This window comes from Heterocephalus glaber, unplaced genomic scaffold, assembly GCF_053883595.1.
Source record: "Heterocephalus glaber isolate CG9 unplaced genomic scaffold, H.glaber_assembly_v1.0 deba00000071, whole genome shotgun sequence".
Classification (NCBI taxonomy): domain Eukaryota; kingdom Metazoa; phylum Chordata; class Mammalia; order Rodentia; family Bathyergidae; genus Heterocephalus; species Heterocephalus glaber.
The window spans coordinates 29,681,486-29,702,520 of NW_028258137.1; the positions used below are offsets into that span (position 1 = coordinate 29,681,486).

The following is a 21,035-nucleotide window of genomic DNA, read 5'->3' on the forward strand; positions in this document are numbered from 1 at the left end:
AAGACATGGTGAGATGATGCCCCACCTGCTTCAAGGTAAATGCTAATAGGGTAACTGGGCCCCCTGGGGTCCGACACAGAGGACTAACTCCAGGAGAACATTGAGAGTTGGACTTTACTAAAATAAAGCCTGACATGTATGGGTACAAATACTTACTAGTTTTTGTGGACACTTTTTCAAGATGGGTAAAAACATATCCCACTAAAAGGGAGACAGCTAAAGTAACAGTCAAAAAGCTTTTGACAGAAATAGTTCCCTGTTTTGGTTTGCCCTTAGCTCTGGGGTCCGACAATGGTCCGGGCTTTATGGCTAAAATATCTAAATTAATTAATAATATCCTTGGAATAAAATAAAATCTACACTGTGCCTATAGGCCTCAAAGCTCAGGACAGGTAGAAAAAACAAATCACACTTTAAAGGAGATTCTGACTAAATTATGCTTAGAGACTGAACTAGGTTAGATAGAGCTTCTCCCTTTTGCCCTCCTCAGAACGAGATACACTCCCAAGCCTCCCCTCAATCTGTCCCCCTTCCAGATTGTTTATGGAAGATCTCCCCTAATCATTCCTCTAGTAGATGTAAAATTAAAAAAAAAGATTTCCCACCTTCGACTACTTAAAAGCAGTTCATCAGCTTCAGTCAGAACTACATGATAAATTACAGAAGAAAATGCCTAGTCCCAATGAAAAACCTTTACAACCTCTACCCTATAAGCCGGGAGATTTGGTTTTTATTCACAGGTTTGATTCCAAGACCCTAAAACCACTTTAGAAGGGACCGGTTCCTGTTGTCCTGTCGACTCCTTGGACAGTAAAGGTAGCCGGACATTCTGCCTAGATACATCACAACCATCTAAAGACAAGACCCCCGGTGGACATCACAAAGGACAAATAAAAGGTTACCAGCCAATCAGGCAACCTAAAATTAAGACTGGAGTGGGTTAGAGATGTTTCACATTCATGATAATGTTCTCTGAGACACTGACAGTTTTGACCCCAAGAGGACTAGATCATACAAAAAATGTATAGATTCAATTGACAAACTCCCAATCTGTCTGAATTCTGTCTGAATGTTAATATAAATTTCCATTATGTGCTGAGAAGCTGTCTTATTCCGGCATACACCTCTTTAAAATTAATACAACCCTATACCCTGTTCAAGGACTTCCCAGCAGAAAACCTTACTTATATAGATAGTTATAACTGGGGACATGCTTCATGTCGTAAACCTAAAAATGCTGTCAAATTATATACACCCAAGGTAATCATGTCAAATAAGACCCCATGTGCTATGTATAAAAATTGTACAACTAAGTGTCTAAAGATAAAACAATCAGAAGGGATGCCCTGCCATATAAAACAAAAAATTGTATATAACAATTGCCATATCTCCCTGCCAATAAGATGGTTATATACCTGTGAAGAAATAACCTTCAATTATATTCCAACAAATTTAACCAAGACCCGTTGCTGCTTGAGTCGTCTAGCTGTAGTGTTGCCAGATAAAACTGATTTGATTGTGCCCAATAGAACTAAACGTTGGTCGCCTTACACTGCACCAGAATGTGATGATGATGTAGGTCTGTTAACAGATGCTAAAGTAATAACTATGATAACATCCTTTGTTGCCCTGCCTTCCATAGGGGTCCATGCTAAAAAAACAGTGCAAAAATTAACATACAAGGTAGTCAAAGGGTTAAATGCTACCTCAGCAGCCTTGACATTAATTAACCAAGAGTTACAAGAACAGAGACAGACAATCTTAGATAATAGAACGACTCTTCTATTGCTCTTCCACCACCAAGGTTGTGAAAGGGTAAAAAATATGTGTTGTTTCAATCTTACCGATAATAGTCCAAAGATCAAAAAAAAGATAAAACAATTAAAAGATCTGGCTCAAAGAGTACATGACAAAGATGGCGGGGATTTGTTCAAATTGCTAACTAAGTGGTTGTCCAACCTAAAATGGTTAAAACAACTTTTTCTTGTCATCATAGTTGTGTGTATATGCTTATTATTGTCATGTTGTTGTATACAATAGATGCCTATATTTATGCATAAGATTACTTAGGTTACAAAAAATTCAGTGGGAAATGTGGGACTACAAAACCTTGTAATCTTAAAATTCTTGTAGCCCTGACTACAATTAAATGTGAGCTAATGATTAAGAAGCTTGTTAGTTCTGAAAAGCTAGATAAAATTTGTAACAGATATAGACTTTTAAAGGTAAATTACTCAACTCCTTGTTTGCCCAGAGATTGGACGTTCCTGGACCCACTATCAGTATGTGACAGTCATGACCATTAGTGTGTGTGTGCCGACCATCAGTACGTGACAGTCGTGACCATTAGTGTGTGTGTGCTGACCATCAGTACGTGACAGTCGTGACCATTAGTGTGTGTGCCAACCATCAGTATGTGACAGTCGACCACTAACCCTTGTTTCTTTTCTCTTAAAATCTACATGTTAACCTCCCCCTCAACCCCCTATAAAAACAGCCCCAGACTCTGAGCCACTTGCCACTCTAAGCTACTTTGCTTTGGGAGTGCCATCTGGCCAGACTAATAAAGGTCTCTTTTACTTTCCAACTTGTTGGGTGTGTTCCTTCTCAGGTGTTCGTCGCTGCAGTCAGCTCCTCGGAGCATTTGGTAAGCCCCTCAGTCTTACAGTCACAAGGAAATGTAGCCCAGATCTGTAGCTTGGAAGATAAAGAACAGGATGTGTGAGCAGTTGGCTCCTCAAATGCTCCCTTGAGAATAATCCCTCCATTGCACTGCCCCCCACCCCCACCCCACAATACCTACCTTGTACTGGGTACTTGTTGAGAGCCAGCCTGATGCTTGCACTTGTCATATGTTATTCCATTCACCCTTTGATACTATAGAAATATTCTCTTGTTATTCTAATTTTGCAGCTGAAAAATGGAGGCATGGAGAAGTTATACAGTTATACAGTCACAGAACAGGGATGGGTTTTGTGACCACCTCTATTATCCTGCAAATTGCAATATGAGCAACAGAGGACCAGTGAGAGTTGAAGCTAATGTCACATGCTGTAGAGATGGGAGGAGATATTCACATAGGAATCCTACTCCAGGAGGCTCATGGGCCAGTGGAGGAGACAGTTCAGGGGCATACACATCCATGGTGCCAGGCAGAACAGGATTAATTCTCCAGAAGTGAGAGGCAAGGGAGTGTGAAAATGAAGAGCTTCCTGAGATCCAGAGCTTCATGAGAGAGATGGTATTCTAGTTGTGCCTTAAAGATGTTGTTGGGTTTGGGAGAGAGTATGTTTAGCTAAGGGTGCTACCTAAGCCAAGGCTGGGAAGCTGGAAGGGATATAGCAATACATGGGGCTGCAGAAATATTTTCATAGAATGTTTTGGGCCTATAGCAGTAGGAGGTGGCTCTGGGACTGCTATGAAGTCAGGGTAGGCTGACGGGTGCCCTGACCCAGGCAATTACCCTTTTAACTGTTTTATACATTAGCATTCTCAATGAGTCCTTTGGCAAAAAGGAATTGGGTTTCCAAAAATAGATTATATTATCTTGGTTTGAGCATAGGTAGGTGAGCATATAGTAGGAGGTAGGCATGAAAGACAGGATCAGGCTTGATTGGGCAAGTCCTTGAATAGCAGGTCATTCATAGTATTTGGACTTTATCCTGAGGCACCCAGGAGTACCCTGCTCATAGCAGTGTAATAGGAATCTCACTCCATGCAGAGTGGAGGCTGGACATAGTGTGCTCAGCTGCAGATGGGGAGTATTTTTGGGAGGCTACTGCCCAATCTTGCTGCAGGCCATAAGACGTTTGAATCCTGAAAATAATTGCTAACATGATTATAAACTCTTATGTGTTTGGCACTGTCAGTCTCCCTAAAAACCGTGTGCAACAGTTATAATTCTCACTTTCAACATGAAGATATTAAGGCGAACTTTGTTAAATGACTTGCCCAGTGTCACCCACCAGATAGTGAGTGGCCACACTATGAATCCTGGGCTAGAGCCTGAGATCTTAAACATTGAGGTGTAGTGCATCTCAGGATAAATAGAAAGAGAGCAATGGAGACTGAAGTGGGGTTCACCATGGAATGGAGGTGAAATTATCAGGGCTTGGAGAGGTCTGGGAGTGAGAGGTGTAGCCAGAGCCAGCCCATGGGTCATGGACAGAGAACAGAACCCAGGAGGAGGAAGAGTTTTGGGGACTGGATAATGTTGGGGAGTACTATGTGATCCTGAGATTATGAACATAGGTGCATCATATGAATGTCATTAGTCTCAGCATTTCTTTGGTTCTGTGGCATTTCCACTTGTTTCCCATGAATTGTCCATTAATTCTGGGAAACATGCAATTATGTGGGGGCCAGAGCATGAGGTGTGGTTAGGAGCAGGGACTCTGGGGCCAGACTGAATCTCAACTCTGCAACTTTCTAGCACTGTCCCTGCCCCACCCTGCAACAAGGGGATTTAACTTCTCTGTGCCCAAATCCCCTAGTCTACTTGCAGAAAGTGATGTATCCATCATTATCCTGATGGCATGCTCACAGACTTAAAGGGTATTTGTACAAGCTGTGGCAGTGCAGAAATGTGGTTACTGTTGAAACCACTTCCTAGAATAGAAGGAGCATGTATTGGTGGGATGAACACTCAAATTTCTCTCTATCCACCCTCAAGTATCTGTCCATACCTCCCACTGATGACACAGTGGTGAAGCCTAGAATATGCAGTTCTTAGAGGTCAGTCTTTTGTGAGCAGGGCAGAGAATGGTGGAAAGAAGGCAAAGGGAGAAAAGCCAAACCTACCTGCCTCACAGGTTGTGACAATTGTAAAGTATTCACTTTAAATCCTTGTAACAGTTTTGGGCACATCCTGTGGCTATAGCAATTGTTGTATAGTTATTAACTCTCATTCATTGGAATCTCTGTGTCCAGGAAGGCCTTGCTGGATTGGTACAGACTCATTCACTAGAGCAGAACTCTTCTGTGATCCATGGATTCAGGGGTGCCAGGGAACAACTTGAAATCATGCATACAATACTGTGTATGCATTTTCTAAGATGCATAGTTTTCATTAGATTCTCAGTGAAACCAGAAGCCTAGCAAAGAATGAGAACTAAGTTTGGTTTCCAAGCTCCTCCAGGACTCTGATTCTCAATCTCATTCTAGGTGTCACCCACCATTAGGCTCTGCTGATAACTCCCTGGACTGCAGGAAACAGCTGCCAACTAAGAGTTCTCACCCTGCTTCTTTCATCCAGCACAGGGGACCAGCATGCCCCAGGGAACTGGGCCTTCATGGACCAGTTGACTGCCTTGTCCTGGGTCCAGGAGAACATCAAAGGCTTTGGTGGGGACTCAGGCTCTGTGAACATCTTTGGTGAGTCAGCGGGAGCTATGTGTTTCCAGCCTCATGAGTTCCATGTATTGTGACTTCAGTGAAGCTAGTGGGGGAGGTTACAAAAGTGAGGATAATCAATTACTTAAATTTGATTGGTGGTTTCATGTTGAACAAACACTTTTATACACATTGCCTCCCGTCTTAGTTACTTTTCTCTCATTGCTGAGACAAAATACCCAACATACAAAGTTAAAGGGGGAAAGATTTATTTAGCTCCAAGGCAGTTTGGCATGGCAGATAGGGGCTGCAGAGGAGAAACAGTAGATGACAAACAAAAGGTAGCAAAGCAACAAGGGACCTTAACATCGTCTTTCTGTACTTAGGGCAGGTAGCACTCACGCCCTTAATCCTAGTGCCCTTGAGCTTGCATAGCACCATGAATCAATTCCAGCATCACAAACTCTAGATCCAGCCACCTCTGAAAAAGCTCTACCTACGACCACATGAGGCTTTGGGGGACATCTAGACATAAGGCATAACACTTCCTTTGAGTCTTACAGATACAATTGTGAGTTAGGGGCAGATTCATTTCATGGGTGAGGCAGCTGTCATTGGGAGAGTTTGTAATGAATCTCTTAAGGTGATATAATGAATAATGGTTTGAGGAAAAAATCCCTTACATTTGTAAAATTGAAATCCTAACATTGATTTACCAGGACTGCCAATTACTTGTTTGTATTAGTCAGCTTTTTTGAGGTGTTTCTGGAAAAGGATGACTAAATCTTGTACTATCAGAAGGTCTCAATTTCACTGTGATCCTGGGTTCAACCACTTGAGCATTAGTTAAATTTTTGTTATCATAATGAAATGCCTGAGACAGGTTAACTATAAAATAAGAGGTCTGTTTAGCTCATAGTTTCAGATGCTCCAATTTAAAGTTTAGACAGTCCCATCATTTGGGCTCTGGTGAGGGCAATGGAAGGTATCACATCATGGTGGGAGCGTCTGTAGGAGGAAGCATCACATGTTGAAGCAGGAGGCATAGGGAGCTGGTGGAGTCTGGGTTACTTCTTTTAGAACAAAACTCTTGTGAGAATAACGTTAATCCCTTTGGAGGTTAAGGCCTCCACTGGTCTCCCAGTAGACCCCCTTCTTAAATGTTTTATACTATTTCCCAGTACCACTACCCTGAAGGCCAAGTCTCCACACTTGGATGCTTGAGAGACACCCAAACTGTATTCAAACCATGGTATTGTTTAATAGAAAAACTCACTAAGACCATGAAATTAAAAAAGATGTATATAAACACTTTATTTTAACTTAAAGTAACAAAGTGTACACCCCTTACAAATGGCTCCATACAGGGTGTTATTCTGTTAACCAGAGCTCCAACATGAATCCTTTTGTGTAATGCATGAGCAGAATCCATTTCCCTTGAACCACAGTTTCATTTTGTTTACAATAAATACAAACTTAAAGTAGCTGGTCAACACCTCATTCTGGAGTTTTATACTTTCCTACTAAATATTTTACTCTTCTCTCATCCACACCTAATTTGACAGCAGTTATTTTTAGCCATTGGCCATATCAAGGTTTGTTTCTTTTTTACCCCTGGACACAATTTTGTTTTCTTTTAACCTGCACTGTCCATTGGCTCCCATCATATTCCATTGATTATATAATTACAATAATAAGCACAAGTGACAAAAAAAGTTTAGAAGCAAACATATCTGAGTCTTGGTAAGAAACTGGCAGAATAGAAATATATGGGGATACTAGAAAATGGCCCACTGGGTCTGAGTGATTAATTACAGAAATTAATAACATGGTAGTGGGTTAAGATACCTTCAGCTGTACAGCAGATGACAATTTTTTTTCTTAGAATTTTTATTTATATTGGTACGTATTTGTAGTACATAATAATTATATTCATCATGGGCAGTTGGTACATGAATATAACAGATCTTAATTCTTTTTACATCAGCCTCTCCTTTCTTCCCTTCTTCCTCCATCTGTTGGTCCCCTTCCCATTTTCTTTTTTTAAAATTTATTTATTTTTATTTATTTATTTTAAAAAAATATATATTTATTGGTACATTTTAGGTATAAAATACATTTACATTTATCATTGGGTGTTTGTACCAGAACATGATGCATCTTAGTTTTTATTTTTTCTCCCATTACCTGTGCACCCTTCACCCTCTCCACCCTTCCCTATCTACACAGAGTTTGATTCCACCTTTTTTCTCATAATTTTTTTCTTTCCATTCTTCCCTTTCCCCTTTCCCTTCCACCATCCCCAAATGCTTGGACCTTTTCTTATTTTCAAATTATCAATTATTCATTTTAATCATTTTCATCCTTATTTACACTTTCAATTTCTCACACTAGAGAAAGTATTTGGTATTTACACATGTGTGTCCTATTTATTTCACTTAAGAGTAAGTCCTCAATATGCATACATTTAGCTATAAATGTCTCTAGTTTCTCATTCTTTATGGCTGAGTAGTACTCTGTTTTATAAAAAAACCACATCTTCTTTATCCAGTTTCCAGTGGATGGGGATTTGGGCTGTTTATAAGCTTTAGCTATTACAAATTGTGCTGCTATAAACATAAGTGCACATATATCACTGTGGTATGATTCTTTTAATTCTTTGGGGAAGATTCCCAGTAGGGGAATAGCTGGGTCAAATGTGACCTGTAGTCCTAGTTCTTTGAGGTATCGCCATACTGATTTCCACAGTGGTTGCACCAATCTACATTCCCACCAACAATGGAGAAGGGTTCCTTTCTCTCCACACCCCTGCCAGCATTTGTTATTGGTTGATTTCTTGATAGCAGCCATTCTTTCTGGGGTGAGGTGGAATCTCAGTGTTGTTTTCATCTGCATCTCTCGAATGACCAGTGATGTTGAACATTTTTTCATATATTTATTTGCTGTTTTTACTTCTTTGTCTGGGAAATGTCTGCTCATTTCGGTTGCCCATTTTTGAACTGGGTCTTTGAATTTGGGAGGTCTGATTTTTTTCAGTTCTTTATATATTCTTGATAGTAGACCTTTGTCTGAGTTACAGCTGCTAAATATTTCTTCCCACATTGTAGGCTGTCTCTTAGCTCTGTTGGTAGTTTCTCTTGCAGTTCAGAAGATTTTTTTTTCTATCTGTCTGCATTGCTGAATTCTTTTTTTTTCCCATTAACTTTATTGGTACATTTTAGGTATAAAATACAGTTACATTCATCATTGGGATCTTGTACCATTACATGAGTCTCTTGGTTCTTATTTTTTTTCCCTTCCCTTGCCCTCCCTTCACCCCCTCCACCCTTCCCTATTTGCAAAGACTTTGTTTCCATTTTTTTCCTCTTCTCATATTTTTTCCTTTCCCTTTTTTCCCTTCCCCTACCCCTCCCAATTCCTCTGCTCTTTTAGACCTTTTCTTGCTGTTACACAATATCAGTTATACATTTTAAAAATTACAATATTAAGATCTAGGAGACATTACCACAGATTTTACAGAATTTAAAAGGATATAGAAAGCATATTACAAAAATCTTTTTTGAAATAAATTTGACAACTTCTAAGAAGTAACTTGTAACATGTACTCCATACTTCCAGTGAGAATGCCTTATATGAATGGAGAAGACACAGTGCTTTCTCCTTAAGGTGGGGAACAAGGGCAGATATGCTTACTCTTTATCTGTCCATGAAAATTTAAAACCTAGGCCCCACCAAAATAGTCTGGCAATAAAATGACACAACTAGGATAGGATTGGAACAGCAGAAGCAAAATCTTCATATGTAGATGAAATGATCATCTACAGAGAAAATACTAAGAAATCTCTAGGAGCCCCTAGAACTTGTACTTGAATTTAGGAGGATTAGAAAACACAAGGTATATATAAAAATTCAGGTCTGTGTATATTTGCTATAAACGAAGAATTGGATATTGAAATTTAAAAGTTCTGTAGGAGTACAAAGGACCCAGAAAAGTTAAAAACAAAAACAAAAACAAAAACAGTGTTGGAAGATGTTTAGCACCCAATTTTAAGACTTCTTCTAAAGCTACAATAATCAAGGCAGTGTTGGTGTAAGGAAAGACATATAGATCATTTGAATAAAACAGAGAATCTAGAAATAGAACCACACATATATGGTCCACTGAGTTTTGAAAGATTATTTAACATTAGGATTTTATGGAATATAAACTCGATTCAAGAGCCGAGGAAGAGAAAGTGTCTTCAGCAAATGGCACAGGAACACCTGGTATCCATATATAAAAAATTAACCTCAACCCTTTTTTTCCATACATGAAAATAACTTGAAGGGATCTATGAACCTAAATAAGAAAGCCTAAAAGTATAAAACTTTAAGAAGAAATTATAAGGGAAAATACTTATGAATTCAGGGTAGGCAAGAACTACCTAGGATATAAAAAACATGATGTATAAAAGAAAAAACCTGATAAATGAGATTGCACCAAAATTTAGAACTTTAAATGACATCATTAAAATGAAAAGTAGTCCTTAAACAGACCATATTTACAATGCATATAACCTATGGGCAGAATATATAAAGAATTGTTAGACCTCATTAATAGACAACCCAATTAAAATGTAGATGTAAGAAGATGATAAATAGCCAGTAGAGCACAAGGAAGGGTGTGCAACTCTGGAATCAGAAAATACTAATCAGTACAATAATAAGATTGAATTATACACTCATTAGGGAGATGAAGTCAAAAGTTTTAAAAGCCTTGTCATGACTTTTTCTTTTTGTTGTATTCTCCCCATTTGAGTTTAATTTGTCACACCCAATGGATTCATTCTGCTGGGTTTCCTGGGGTTGTGATCCTCATTGTCTTTTCCTAGGGTATTGTTTAAAATTTTTTGGAGTGCTGGTTTGGTATTCATGAAGTTCCTGAGGTGCTCTTTATCATGAAAGTATCTTATTTCTCCATCAAGTTTGAAAGATAGTTTTGCAGGGTACATCAATCTGGGTTAGAGGCTGTTTTCCTTTAGGACTTGAAATACATCACTCCAAGCTCTTCTTGCCTTGAGGGTTTGCATTGAGAAGTCTGCTGTGATTCTAATGGGCTTTCCTTTGTATATGATTTGTTTCTTTTCGCTCATTGCTTGTAGAATTTTATTCTTCTGTTGGATTTCTGGAATCCTAACTATTATATGCCTATGTGTAGATTTTTTTTTTGATTAAGGCTACCTGGAGTCTTATATGCCTCACTTATTTGTATATCAAACTCTTTTCTCCTCCTTTGGAAGTTTTCTGCCATCACTTCTGTGAACAGTTTTTTTATGTCATCTGGACTCTCTCCTCTTTCTTCATTGACTCCATTCCGTCTTATGTTATTCTTCTTTGCATCATCTAGCAGCTGCTGGATTGATTTCTCATGTTCCCTTACAATTTTAAAGCAATTTTTCTTTTCCTCCTCACTAATTGCAATCTTATCTTCTATATGTGAACTTCTATCCTCACATTGGTTCATTCTGCTGTGCAGACTTTCAATGGAGTTTTTAATCTCTTGGAAATCTGTTTGCATCTGTTTCATGGATTCCATTTGTTTCTTATGTGGGGATTCCATCATATTCCTCAGATCCTCTATTTCTTTAAATCTGTGTCCTCTCTAGATTTATTAATTATGTCTTGGGGACCATGAGCAAAATCTTTGCTCTTATCTGAGTAATTATTTCTGATTTCGTTTTTCCCAGATCCTCTTTTGTTGCCAGTTCAGAGAGTCCAGGTGGTTGAGTATCAGAGTGTTCCATTTCGTTTCCCTTTGGGGTTGCTGTAGGTGATCCGGAAGTCTGTTTTTGAGGTTTGTTTATGTGTCTTCTCATTTCCACGGGGCAGATGGGTGATTCTGGAGCCCACAAGGCTCACCTTCTTTGCCCTAGGAGCTTGGGATGGCAGCAGAGGAGCTAGTGCAGAAGCTTTTTAATACAATGAGATCTCAGTTGCTGATTCTTTGTGCTAGCTCCCATGCTACTGAAAATTTGTTCATAATGTCTTTTCCTATGCCAATGTTATCAAGAGTTCTATCTAACTTATCTTCCAGCAAGTTTAGTGTTTCTGACTTAATATTTAGACCTTTAATCCACTTCGATCTTAGTTTAGTGTGCAGTGATAGGTATGGGTCTAGTTTTACTTTCTGACAGGTTGAAATCTAGTTTTTCCAACACCATTTTTTAAATAGGCTATCATTCCTCCAATGAGGGTGGTTGGCTCCTTTGTCAAAGATGAGGTGACTGAGTATATCTGGAGTTGTTTCTGCATCTTCTAATCTATTCCACTGATCTTCAGGTCTGCTTCTTTGCCAGTACCATGCTGTTTTATCACAGTAGTTTTGTAGTATAGTTTCAAGTTGGGGATTGTGATGCCCTCAGCCATGTTTCTGTTGCCTAGAATTGCTTTTGCTATTCTAGGTTTCTTCTGCTTCCAAATGAATTTTTGGATTGTTTTCTCTAGTTCTCTGAAGCATATTGTTGGAATTTCAATTGGCATTGCATTGGATCTATATAGTAGTTTTGGAAGTATGGCCATTTTCACTATATTGGTTCTTCCTACTCAGGAAAGGGATATCTTTCCATTTTCTTATATCCTCTTCAATCTCCTTCAGAGTGCTATAGTTTTCAGTGTAGAGGTCTTTTGCTTCCTTTGTTAGGTTGATTCCTAGATATTTCATTTTTTTAGCTGCTATTGTAAAAGAAATTATTTCCAAAATTTCTCTCTCAATGGGTCTACTATTTGCATATAAAAAGGCTATTGCTTTTTGAGTGTTAACCTTGTATCCAGCTACTCTACTGAATCTGTCAATTAGGTCTAGAAAACTTTTGACCGAGTTTTTTGGGTCTTCTATGTAAAGTATCATATCATCAGCAAATAATGACAGTTTAACTTCTTCCTTTCCTATCTTTATTCCTTTTATTTCTTTCTCTTGTATAATTGCTATGGCTAATGTTTCCAGAACAATATTGAACAGGAGGGTTGATAGTGGGCATCCTTATCTTGTTCTTGATTTTTAGTGTGAAAGTTTTAAGTTTTTGACCATTTAGTATGATGTTGGCTCTTGGTTTTTCATAGGTAGCCTTAATCAGGTTGAGATAAAGACCTCCTATTCCAATTTTATGTAGTGTTTTTATCATGAATGGGTGTTGGATTTTGTCAAATGCTTTTTCTGCATCTGTTGAGATGATCATGTGGTTTTTGTCCTTGAGTCTGTTAATACAGTGTGTTACATTTATTGATTTATGGATGTTGAACCATCCTTGCATCCCTGGGATAAATCCTACTTGGTCAGGGTGTATGATCTTTTTGATGACACTCTGTATTCTGTTTGCCAGTATCTTGTTGAGGATTTTTGCATCTATGTTCATTAGGGAGATTGGTCTGTAGTTCTCTATTTGGGTTGGGTCTTTCCCTGGTTTTGGAATCAAAGTAACACTTGCTTCCAGGAATGAATTTGGAAGCCTTGCTTCCCTTTCAATTTCCTTGATGAGTTTAAATAGTAGTGGCAATAGTTCTTCTTTAAAAGTCTTGTAGAATTCAGCAGTCACGCCATCAGGACCTGGGGTTTTTTTGTTGGTAAGTTTTTAATTACATTTTCAATTTCACTCATTGTAATTGGGGTGTTTAGAATTTCTATATCTTCTTCATTTAACTTTGGGAATTCATATGTATCTAGGAATCTGTCCATTTCTTCTGTATTTTCCATTTTATTAGAGTACAGGTTCTCCAAGTAGGTATTGATGATCCTCTGGATATCTCTTGTTGTGACTTCCCCTTTTTCATTCTTGATTGCATGGATTTGAGCCTTTTCTTTCCTTTTTTTGATGGGTTGGCTAAAGGTTTATGGATTTGATTTATTCTTTCAAAAAACAAACTCATTGAATCATTAATTGTTTGTATCATTCTCTTAGTCTCCATTGCATTGATTTCTGCTCTGATCTTCATAATTTCCTCTCTTGTGCAAGCTTTGGGTTTGTTATTCTCTTCTTTTTCTAGGGGTTTGAAGTTCTGCATTAGGTTATTTATCTGAGTTCTCTCTGTTTTCCTACTATGGGCATTCACTGCTATGAATTTCCCATGTAGAACTGCTTTCATTGTGTCCCATAGATTCCTGTATGTTGTACTGGCATTTTCACTTACTTGTAGAAACTGTCTAATTTCTTCTTTAATTTCCTCTGTGACCCATTGTTGTTCAGGAGGATGTTATTCAATTTCCAGGTATTTGTGGGAGTTTTGAAGTTTCTCATGTTATTGATCTCCAATTTTATTGCACTATGGTCTGAAAATATACAGGGGGTAATTTCAGTTCTTTTACATTGACTTAGACATGTCTTATGAACTAGCATGTAATCTATTTTGGAGAATGACCTGTGTGCAGCTGAAAAGAATGTGTATTCTGATTTTGTGTGGTGGAACACTCTGTAAAAATCTTTTAAGTCCATTTGTTCAATATCTTGGTTCAGTTCTTGAATTTCATTGTTAACTTTTTGTCTTGGTGATCTGTCTATTTGTGATAGTGGGGAATTGAGGTCCCCCACTACAATTGTATTAGTGCTTTTTTGGTTTTTCATGTCCATTAATATTTCTTTTGTATAGTTGGGGGCATTCATATTTGGTGCATCTATATTTAGGATTGTCATCTCTTCCTCTTGGATTGTTCCCTTTACAAGGATGTAGTGACCATCTTTGTCTCTCTTAATTAGTTTTGATTTGAAATTGACTTTGTCTGCAAATAAGATTGCTATGCCTGCTTTTTTCTGGGTTCCTGTCACGTGGAGAACTGTTTTCCATCCTTTTACTTTCAGTCTATGGATTTCCTTTTGAGTTAGGTGTGTTTCTTGTATACAGCATATCGCTGGGTTTTACTTCTTAGTCCATTCTGCCAGTCTATTTCTTTTGATTGGTGAATTGAGGCCATTAACATTGATAGTTACAATTGACAGATATTGACTCATCCTTGTCATGATGTTTTACTGTTGTTGGCTCTTTTCTTATTTTCCCCTTTTTCACTTTAGTGTCTTACCTTGCATGGTGCCTTGCCTCTGCTAGGCCTCATGGAGTTGTGACCTTCACTGTCTTTTTCTAGGATATTGCTTAAAATTGTTTGGAGTGCTGGTTTGGTGTTCATGAAATTTCTCAGGTGTTCTTTGTCATGGAAGTATCTAATTTTCCCATTGATTTTGAAAGATAATTTTGCCAGATACAACAGTCTAGGTTGGAAGATTTTCTTTTAGGGCTTGAAATACTTCACTCCAGGCTCTCCTTGATTTGAGGCTTTGTGTTGAGAAATCTGCCATGATTCTGATGGGCTTTCCTTTGTAGGTGATTTGTTTCTTTTCTCTAACTGCCTGTCGAATTTTGTTCTTCTGTTGGGTTTCTGGGATCTTGACTATTATATGTCTAGGTGTAGATTTTTTTGGTCATGGCTGGATGGAGTTCTATATGCCTCACTTATCTGTACATCCAACTCTTTACTGGGAAGTCATTTACTATTATTTCTGTGAACAGTTTTTTATGTCTGTTGTGCTTTCTCCTGTTTTTTCATGGACTCCTATGAGTCTTATGTTATTCTTCTTTGCATCATCTAGCAGCTATTGGATTGATTTCTCATGGTCCCTTACTATCTTTAAGAAGTCTCTGTTTTCATGGTCCTTAACTGCAAACCTGTCTTCTATATCTGATATTCTGTCTTCAGATTCTCTTAGTCTGCTCTGCATGCTTTCAATGGAGCTTTTAATCTCCTGATTATCTGTTTGAATCTGTTTCATGGATTCCATTTCTTTCTTATGTTGGGCGATCATGTTTTCCATTTCTTTCTTATGCTGAACATTCATGGCTTTCAGCATGTTTCTGATTTCATCTATTTTCTTATCTGTTTCTGCTCTAGAGCTTGTAATCATGTGTTTCACTCTGCTCACCATGTCTGTATTTATCTGGGAGATTATTTCTGTTTTGAAATTTTCTAGTGGCTCATGCATCTGCTTTGTTACTTCTTGTGCTCTCAGTTCAGGATGTCCAAGAGGTTGCTTATCAGAGTTTTCCACCTTATTTCCCCCAGAATTTCCTTTTTGTGGCATGGAAGCCTGAGTTTGTGCCTTGCTTAAGTGTCTTCTCATTTTTGTTTTTGGTACTGTCCTTGATTTAATTCCTGGGTTGATATTTCAAGATTGCTTAATGTAGGTATCTTTGTTGCTTGTGTTTAAAAACCCCTTGTGGAATGATTGCTTTTCAGAGGTGTCTTCTAGATATGGCTTGTGTTTGGGTTTTGAGACTCTAATGACTCTGAAGCTATTATATTTTTCTTATACCAGGAAGGAAAACTAATTAGATCAATCACAACATGTTAGCCCAAATGATATAGTCAGCAATACCATAGCATCAAGCACAGCTTAGAAAATGTCACTTTGTGGTAGTTATTCATCTACCACTTTTAACTATGTGAGTTGAATTAAAACCAAGGACCAACCCAACTTAAGTTTATAATGAATAAACTCTTCAATATAGCATCTTTCCCCTTCGGGGTGGGGAGCTAAATGGAGTTGGGGAGGGAGGGACAGGTAGAAAGAACAGGTAAGATTAGCGGTGAGGCCAGAAGACACAGAAATATCACACAAACTCTAAGAAGTTGTTAAAGGCAAGAGAAAATGGCAGAATGAAAGAACAAAGATGTGAATAGAACCACCTAACAGCAACAGGGAGGCTAGATACCAATTTACTTTCCTTTAAATCTAATGATAATCAAGAGAAGGAAAAAAGGAAAAAGAGAAGAAAAGAACAGTAAGGGAGAAATCCGACTTCAGTGCAGAAAGGAAGAAATGGGGAGATGAGGGGCAATGTGGGATAGTGAGAGAATGAGACAGAGAAATAAAAGATAAAAGAAATAAAAGAAAGAAAAGTAAAACTTTGAAGAGTAGAAAAAAGTAAAAATTAAGAATTAAAAATAAGAAAATTTTTTTTTTCTTTTTTTCAAATAGCAATAGAAATTATGGGCCTCCTTCAGGGTATGTCTCTGTTGTCACAGTAGGCATTGTAGGAATTTCTGTGCATACACAAGTCAATGAGTTTCAGCAAGCCAGCAGCAGACCAAGTACAGTGGTCTGATGTGCCTTTATTGTAGAGGTTCTCTTTACTTTTCTGCTGAGCTTCAGTTTTCTTCCAGAAGCCTGAGAAGCCCTCTTTCTGTTACTAACTTCTGCTCTATCTTGTGGCGCTCAGGACAAGGGTCTTTATAGTCTCTTGTGCCTCTATAGCTCTGTAGTGTAGGACGAGGTAGGAAAAAAACCAGAAGGTAGGCAGTGCAAGGCGGGGGGCGGGGGGGGGGCACTGAGCGTTGGAGTCGCCCTCGCGGCTAAGCGGACCTCACCGTGCCGTAGGCGTGGCCTGGGACAGCCGCAGGAACCCCAAGCTGCTTGCCTTGTCTCATGGGGGCCGATAGCTGGTTGCCGCAGCTTTGAGAGCGTCGGGTGGGGGTGGGGCTGCAAGACGCCTCTGTGACCTCACCGTGCCGTGGGCGTGGCCCGGGACAGCCGCAGGAACCTATATAGAACTTTTATAGGTTATTTAATTAACTTGATGGGACAGAGGTGATACCCATCCTGGAGAAGATCTAGCAAAATACACCAGTTGTTACTAAGACACTGAAGAGGGACCACACTTGTTCCACATATTCCCAGATGCTAAAGTCAAAACTGGTAGCTGGACATTCTCTTGCACAGCCATTTTGGCTTAGTGTAACTGAGAATGCCCTAAAACTTCAATTGTTTGCAAAAGGTCTGGGCTTCTTTAGAAAGTAGTGAGATGCTCATCTCTGCAGATATTCGAGCAAGGTCTGGTTCACCACTGGCAATCTATCACTGGATAGTTAATTAGACTGGACACTTGTCTTATGTAGATAATAATAATGATAAATAATTATGTAGATAATAAGTCGCAGCAATCCTCCTGCCTCAGCCTCCTTAGTGCTGGGATTACAGGCATGTGCCACCATGCCTGGCTCATTTAGTCTTCATTACAAAGCATTACATATGATTGTTTCCAATAAATACAGCTACTACTTCAGAGCTAATATTCACATACATTTGGAAAACTTCAGTCCTTTAAACTTTTCATTTACAGACTTGGTCCAGGCATTTTGAATTCCAAGAAAACTAAAGTAGTACAAGTTGCAAAGTTATTAAATAATTTTATTCATTTGGCAAGTAGATATAGTGCTGAGCATTTATTATATGCTTATAAAAATGGAACACTGAGTGGTGAACAAGTCATGAGGTTTCTACTGTCTGTGAGCTTACATTCGTGAGGGATGAATCATGAAAAATGCAGTTAAAAAGATGATTTCAGAAAGTAATAAAAGCTATGAAGGTCTTAGTGGGGAGAGGAAGCTGCTTTAGGGAGGTTAAAGGCTGCCAGGAAATGTTCCTCTGAGGAATGATCACTGAACTGAGTCCTGGACACGGAGAAAGAAAGAGCCGTTGTTGCTGGAGTCTGGGGTTTAGAAAGATCTTTGTTGGAAATAATCTCTTTATCTGTCCTGAGTACATTGGAGACAGCAAATTCATAATATTGTCAAACCCCATTTATGTAGATCTCCCCACTGCGATTTTAAGCTGGGGGAAATGGAGTTAAGATACAGAGCTTTGTTACATTATACAGCTAGTTGATAGCTGTCTAGAACCAGAATCTTCAGTTTATTGGGTTGTTAAAGCACATTCTGCCATTATTAATTTGACCTCCAGAGCAGAGCAATGCTTTGGGGTATGTGGGGTTAGAGATTTTTATCCTTTTGTAAATGAAACAACTTATTGATAGATTGTGGCTCACATAAGGCCTTTCACTACTTTCTGGATTTGTGCTCAAAAGAAGAAGGCAAGCACTACTGATGTCCCCAAATGGCTTCCAAGTGCCAAGTGCATGCTATCTGTGCAAAAACTTGTAAACAGGCATTAGTATCCTTATTTTACAGCTAAAGAAACTGAAAAGTGAAAGTAGCTTTCCTGTTTCCTGCTACTAAGGAGGAAAGTCATGTGTAATTTTTATGTATTCAGGATCTGCCTTTAAAGGTTGGTTCTCTGCTTATCTGCTTTGTGGTGTCAGGTGAGTGGCCTAACAACTCTAAACCTTTCTTCCCTCATCTATGGAATAGGGCTAATTTTAGGACTCACTAAACAGGTACACATCTAATAGCCTGGAATATAGTAAGGACTCAGTAAATGCTAGCTATTGGAGTTATTCCAGTGATGGAAGGAGAACTGGTACCCAGACCTAGACATTTCAAGGGACTGCACGGGGCATGGGTAACTTGCAGTTAAGTCTTTTCCTGTTGCTGGAGAGCATAGGAAATTTTCCCAAAATACATCTCAGCTCCTTAACATACAGAAGCTTTTAGTATGTAAAATATACTATGGATAACCTGAATGCCTCTGGGGGTTCCCTGACACAGGTGTGTTCAAGTATTCACCCTAGGGATTCATTCCTCCAAGTCTTTCAGCAGAAAATGTTCCAAAGAAATTAATTTGATCAGCAAATATTATTTCCAAACATGTTTTCAAGCTGTAATATTGTCAGGAAATGATTATTCAACAAATGATTACCTGAGGCTCTTGCTATGTACCAAACATCATTTTAAGTGCTTTATAAATATCAGCTTGCTCAGTTCTTATCAGGGCCCTGTCAGGTGGGGACTTTTCTATCTCCATCTTATAGATGAGAAGTCTGAGGCTGGAAGAGTTAAGTCACATAGGAAGGGAAGGGATTCAAATTCAGGGCATCTGACTGCACAGAACTTGGATTCTCAACCACCAGTTTCTCTATTCCCTATTGCTGGCTTCTCAGGGGACCCTGAGTGCAAAAGTCTTTAGAAGGAGAAAATAAACCACTAGTTTTGAGGTTTTTTTGGCTTCTCTTTGAACTTGATGTTAAAGCCAAGTGGTGACCTATAATCATCAGCTCAGGCTACTGTAGAAAATAACCATAGATTTGGTAGCTTAAACAACAGAAATTCATCTTCTCACAGTTTTGGAGGCTAAAAATTCAAGATCAATTTGTCAGCAGGTTTGGTTTCTTCTGCAGCCTCTTTTCTTGGCTTACAGATGATATCTTCTCTCTGTGTCCTTATATGGTCTATTCTTGTATACTTGAACTTCTAGTGTCTCTGTGTGTCTGGAATTTCTGTTCTTGTAAGAACACCAGTCAGATTGGATGTGGGCCTACCTTGATTGCCTCTTTTAATGCAGTCACCTGTTTAAAGGCCCTACCTCCAAACAGTCATATTCGGAGATCCAAGGTGTTAGTATTTCCACACAGAAAATTTAGGAGGGGGACATGATTCAGCCAATAACATGGGGCTTTTCTACAGTATGGCCACTTGGGCCCCACAAAGTCACAGGTATGACAAGAAATGACTGCTTTTTATCAAACATGAGAAGAAATTTATTGCTTGATTAACTCACCCAAGCTGCAGCTACACATAGCCGCCTTGGGCTGAAATAGTTTCTGCTTCCTCCCTCCCCTGCAAAGTCAGGTGCTTGGGCTCTCAAGAGAGTGCTTTACTTTCTGTTGACCAGATGGCTCTCAGATGACACTGTGCTTCTCTCACAGCAGAAGATTCCTGAGATCCCCAGTGGCTCCAACATATCTCTTGCCTTTCATGTGACACACTGTCTCCTGGTAAGTGAACTTGGGTATTGGTGACTCTCCAGAGACTTGTTCATTTAACAAACATCCCTGGGCCACACTCAGCATGAGCACAAAAGGTGGATACAGTTCTCCTCAATTAATTAACTCAACAGCCCTTTATTATGTATAGGCCTTCAATCCCTTATGCACAATCCCAAAATGTAAAGAGCTCCAAAAATCTGAAGGCATTTTGTAACCCACGTGGCAGCCAAATATGACTCAGCTTGATTTGTGCCACCGTCATTTCTGTTCCCATACATTTACTCACTTTATGCATTCCACTATTCTTGTTTCTTGCTGAACATATCAGTGTGGTGCTGCTTCCTCAAACATGTTGCATAATATGTGACATTTGTTCTGAATTATCTATGATTTGAGAAGTTCTGAATTCTGGCACACACATGGGACTCAAGGCCTGTATCACTATATATCAGCCCAGCCTTGTGCTATGCTCCAGCAATACCAGTAATTCACTCACTCATTTATTATTCAATCATTTGCTTATTCTTTCACTGCGCAAACACAGGAGCATCAGTTCTTGCTCTAGACACTAGGTTGTAGAGATGGATTTCTTTCCTTTTCTACTCTACTTCCTTCTGTCTTCTTTCCATATACATTATTCAGTGTGTACTCAGTGCTAGATTCATTTCATTCTTTGATTCAGGGAGCACATGTTTACTGAGATCCACATGCCCCAGCAATTCCAAAGGCACTAGAGTTCAGTGTGAGGTAGATGGACATGACAGTGCATATGAACCAGAGCAGAGGAGAGTCCCAGGCTCATGGTTCCCACAGGATGAGGCAGTGGCTCCTTTGGGGTGAAGAATTTTGGAAGTGTAACAATGAGGGGAGGAAACATGAGAACCAACTGAGTGTAGGGGGATATGAGGAGAGCAGCTAAAGGGGTTTCTTGTAGCAAGACAGGATGCTTGCAGTTGCTAATGCTACAGAAGGAGTTAATGGGGAATCTTTCTGGCTGAATCAGAGATGCCTTATGGAAGAGATGG

General features: G+C 39.1%; 1 protein-coding gene across 1 annotated transcript in view; it reads left to right on the forward strand.

The window, feature by feature from the left end:
• Ces5a (carboxylesterase 5A) overlaps window positions 1-21,035 on the forward strand; it is a 353,566-nt gene that overhangs the window by 317,261 nt on the left and 15,270 nt on the right. Inside the window, 3 exon segments of the mRNA XM_087192027.1 lie at window positions 5,255-5,373; window positions 19,587-19,642; window positions 19,843-20,019. Of these exon segments, the coding sequence (XP_087048153.1) occupies window positions 5,255-5,373; window positions 19,587-19,642; window positions 19,843-20,019 (352 nt within the window).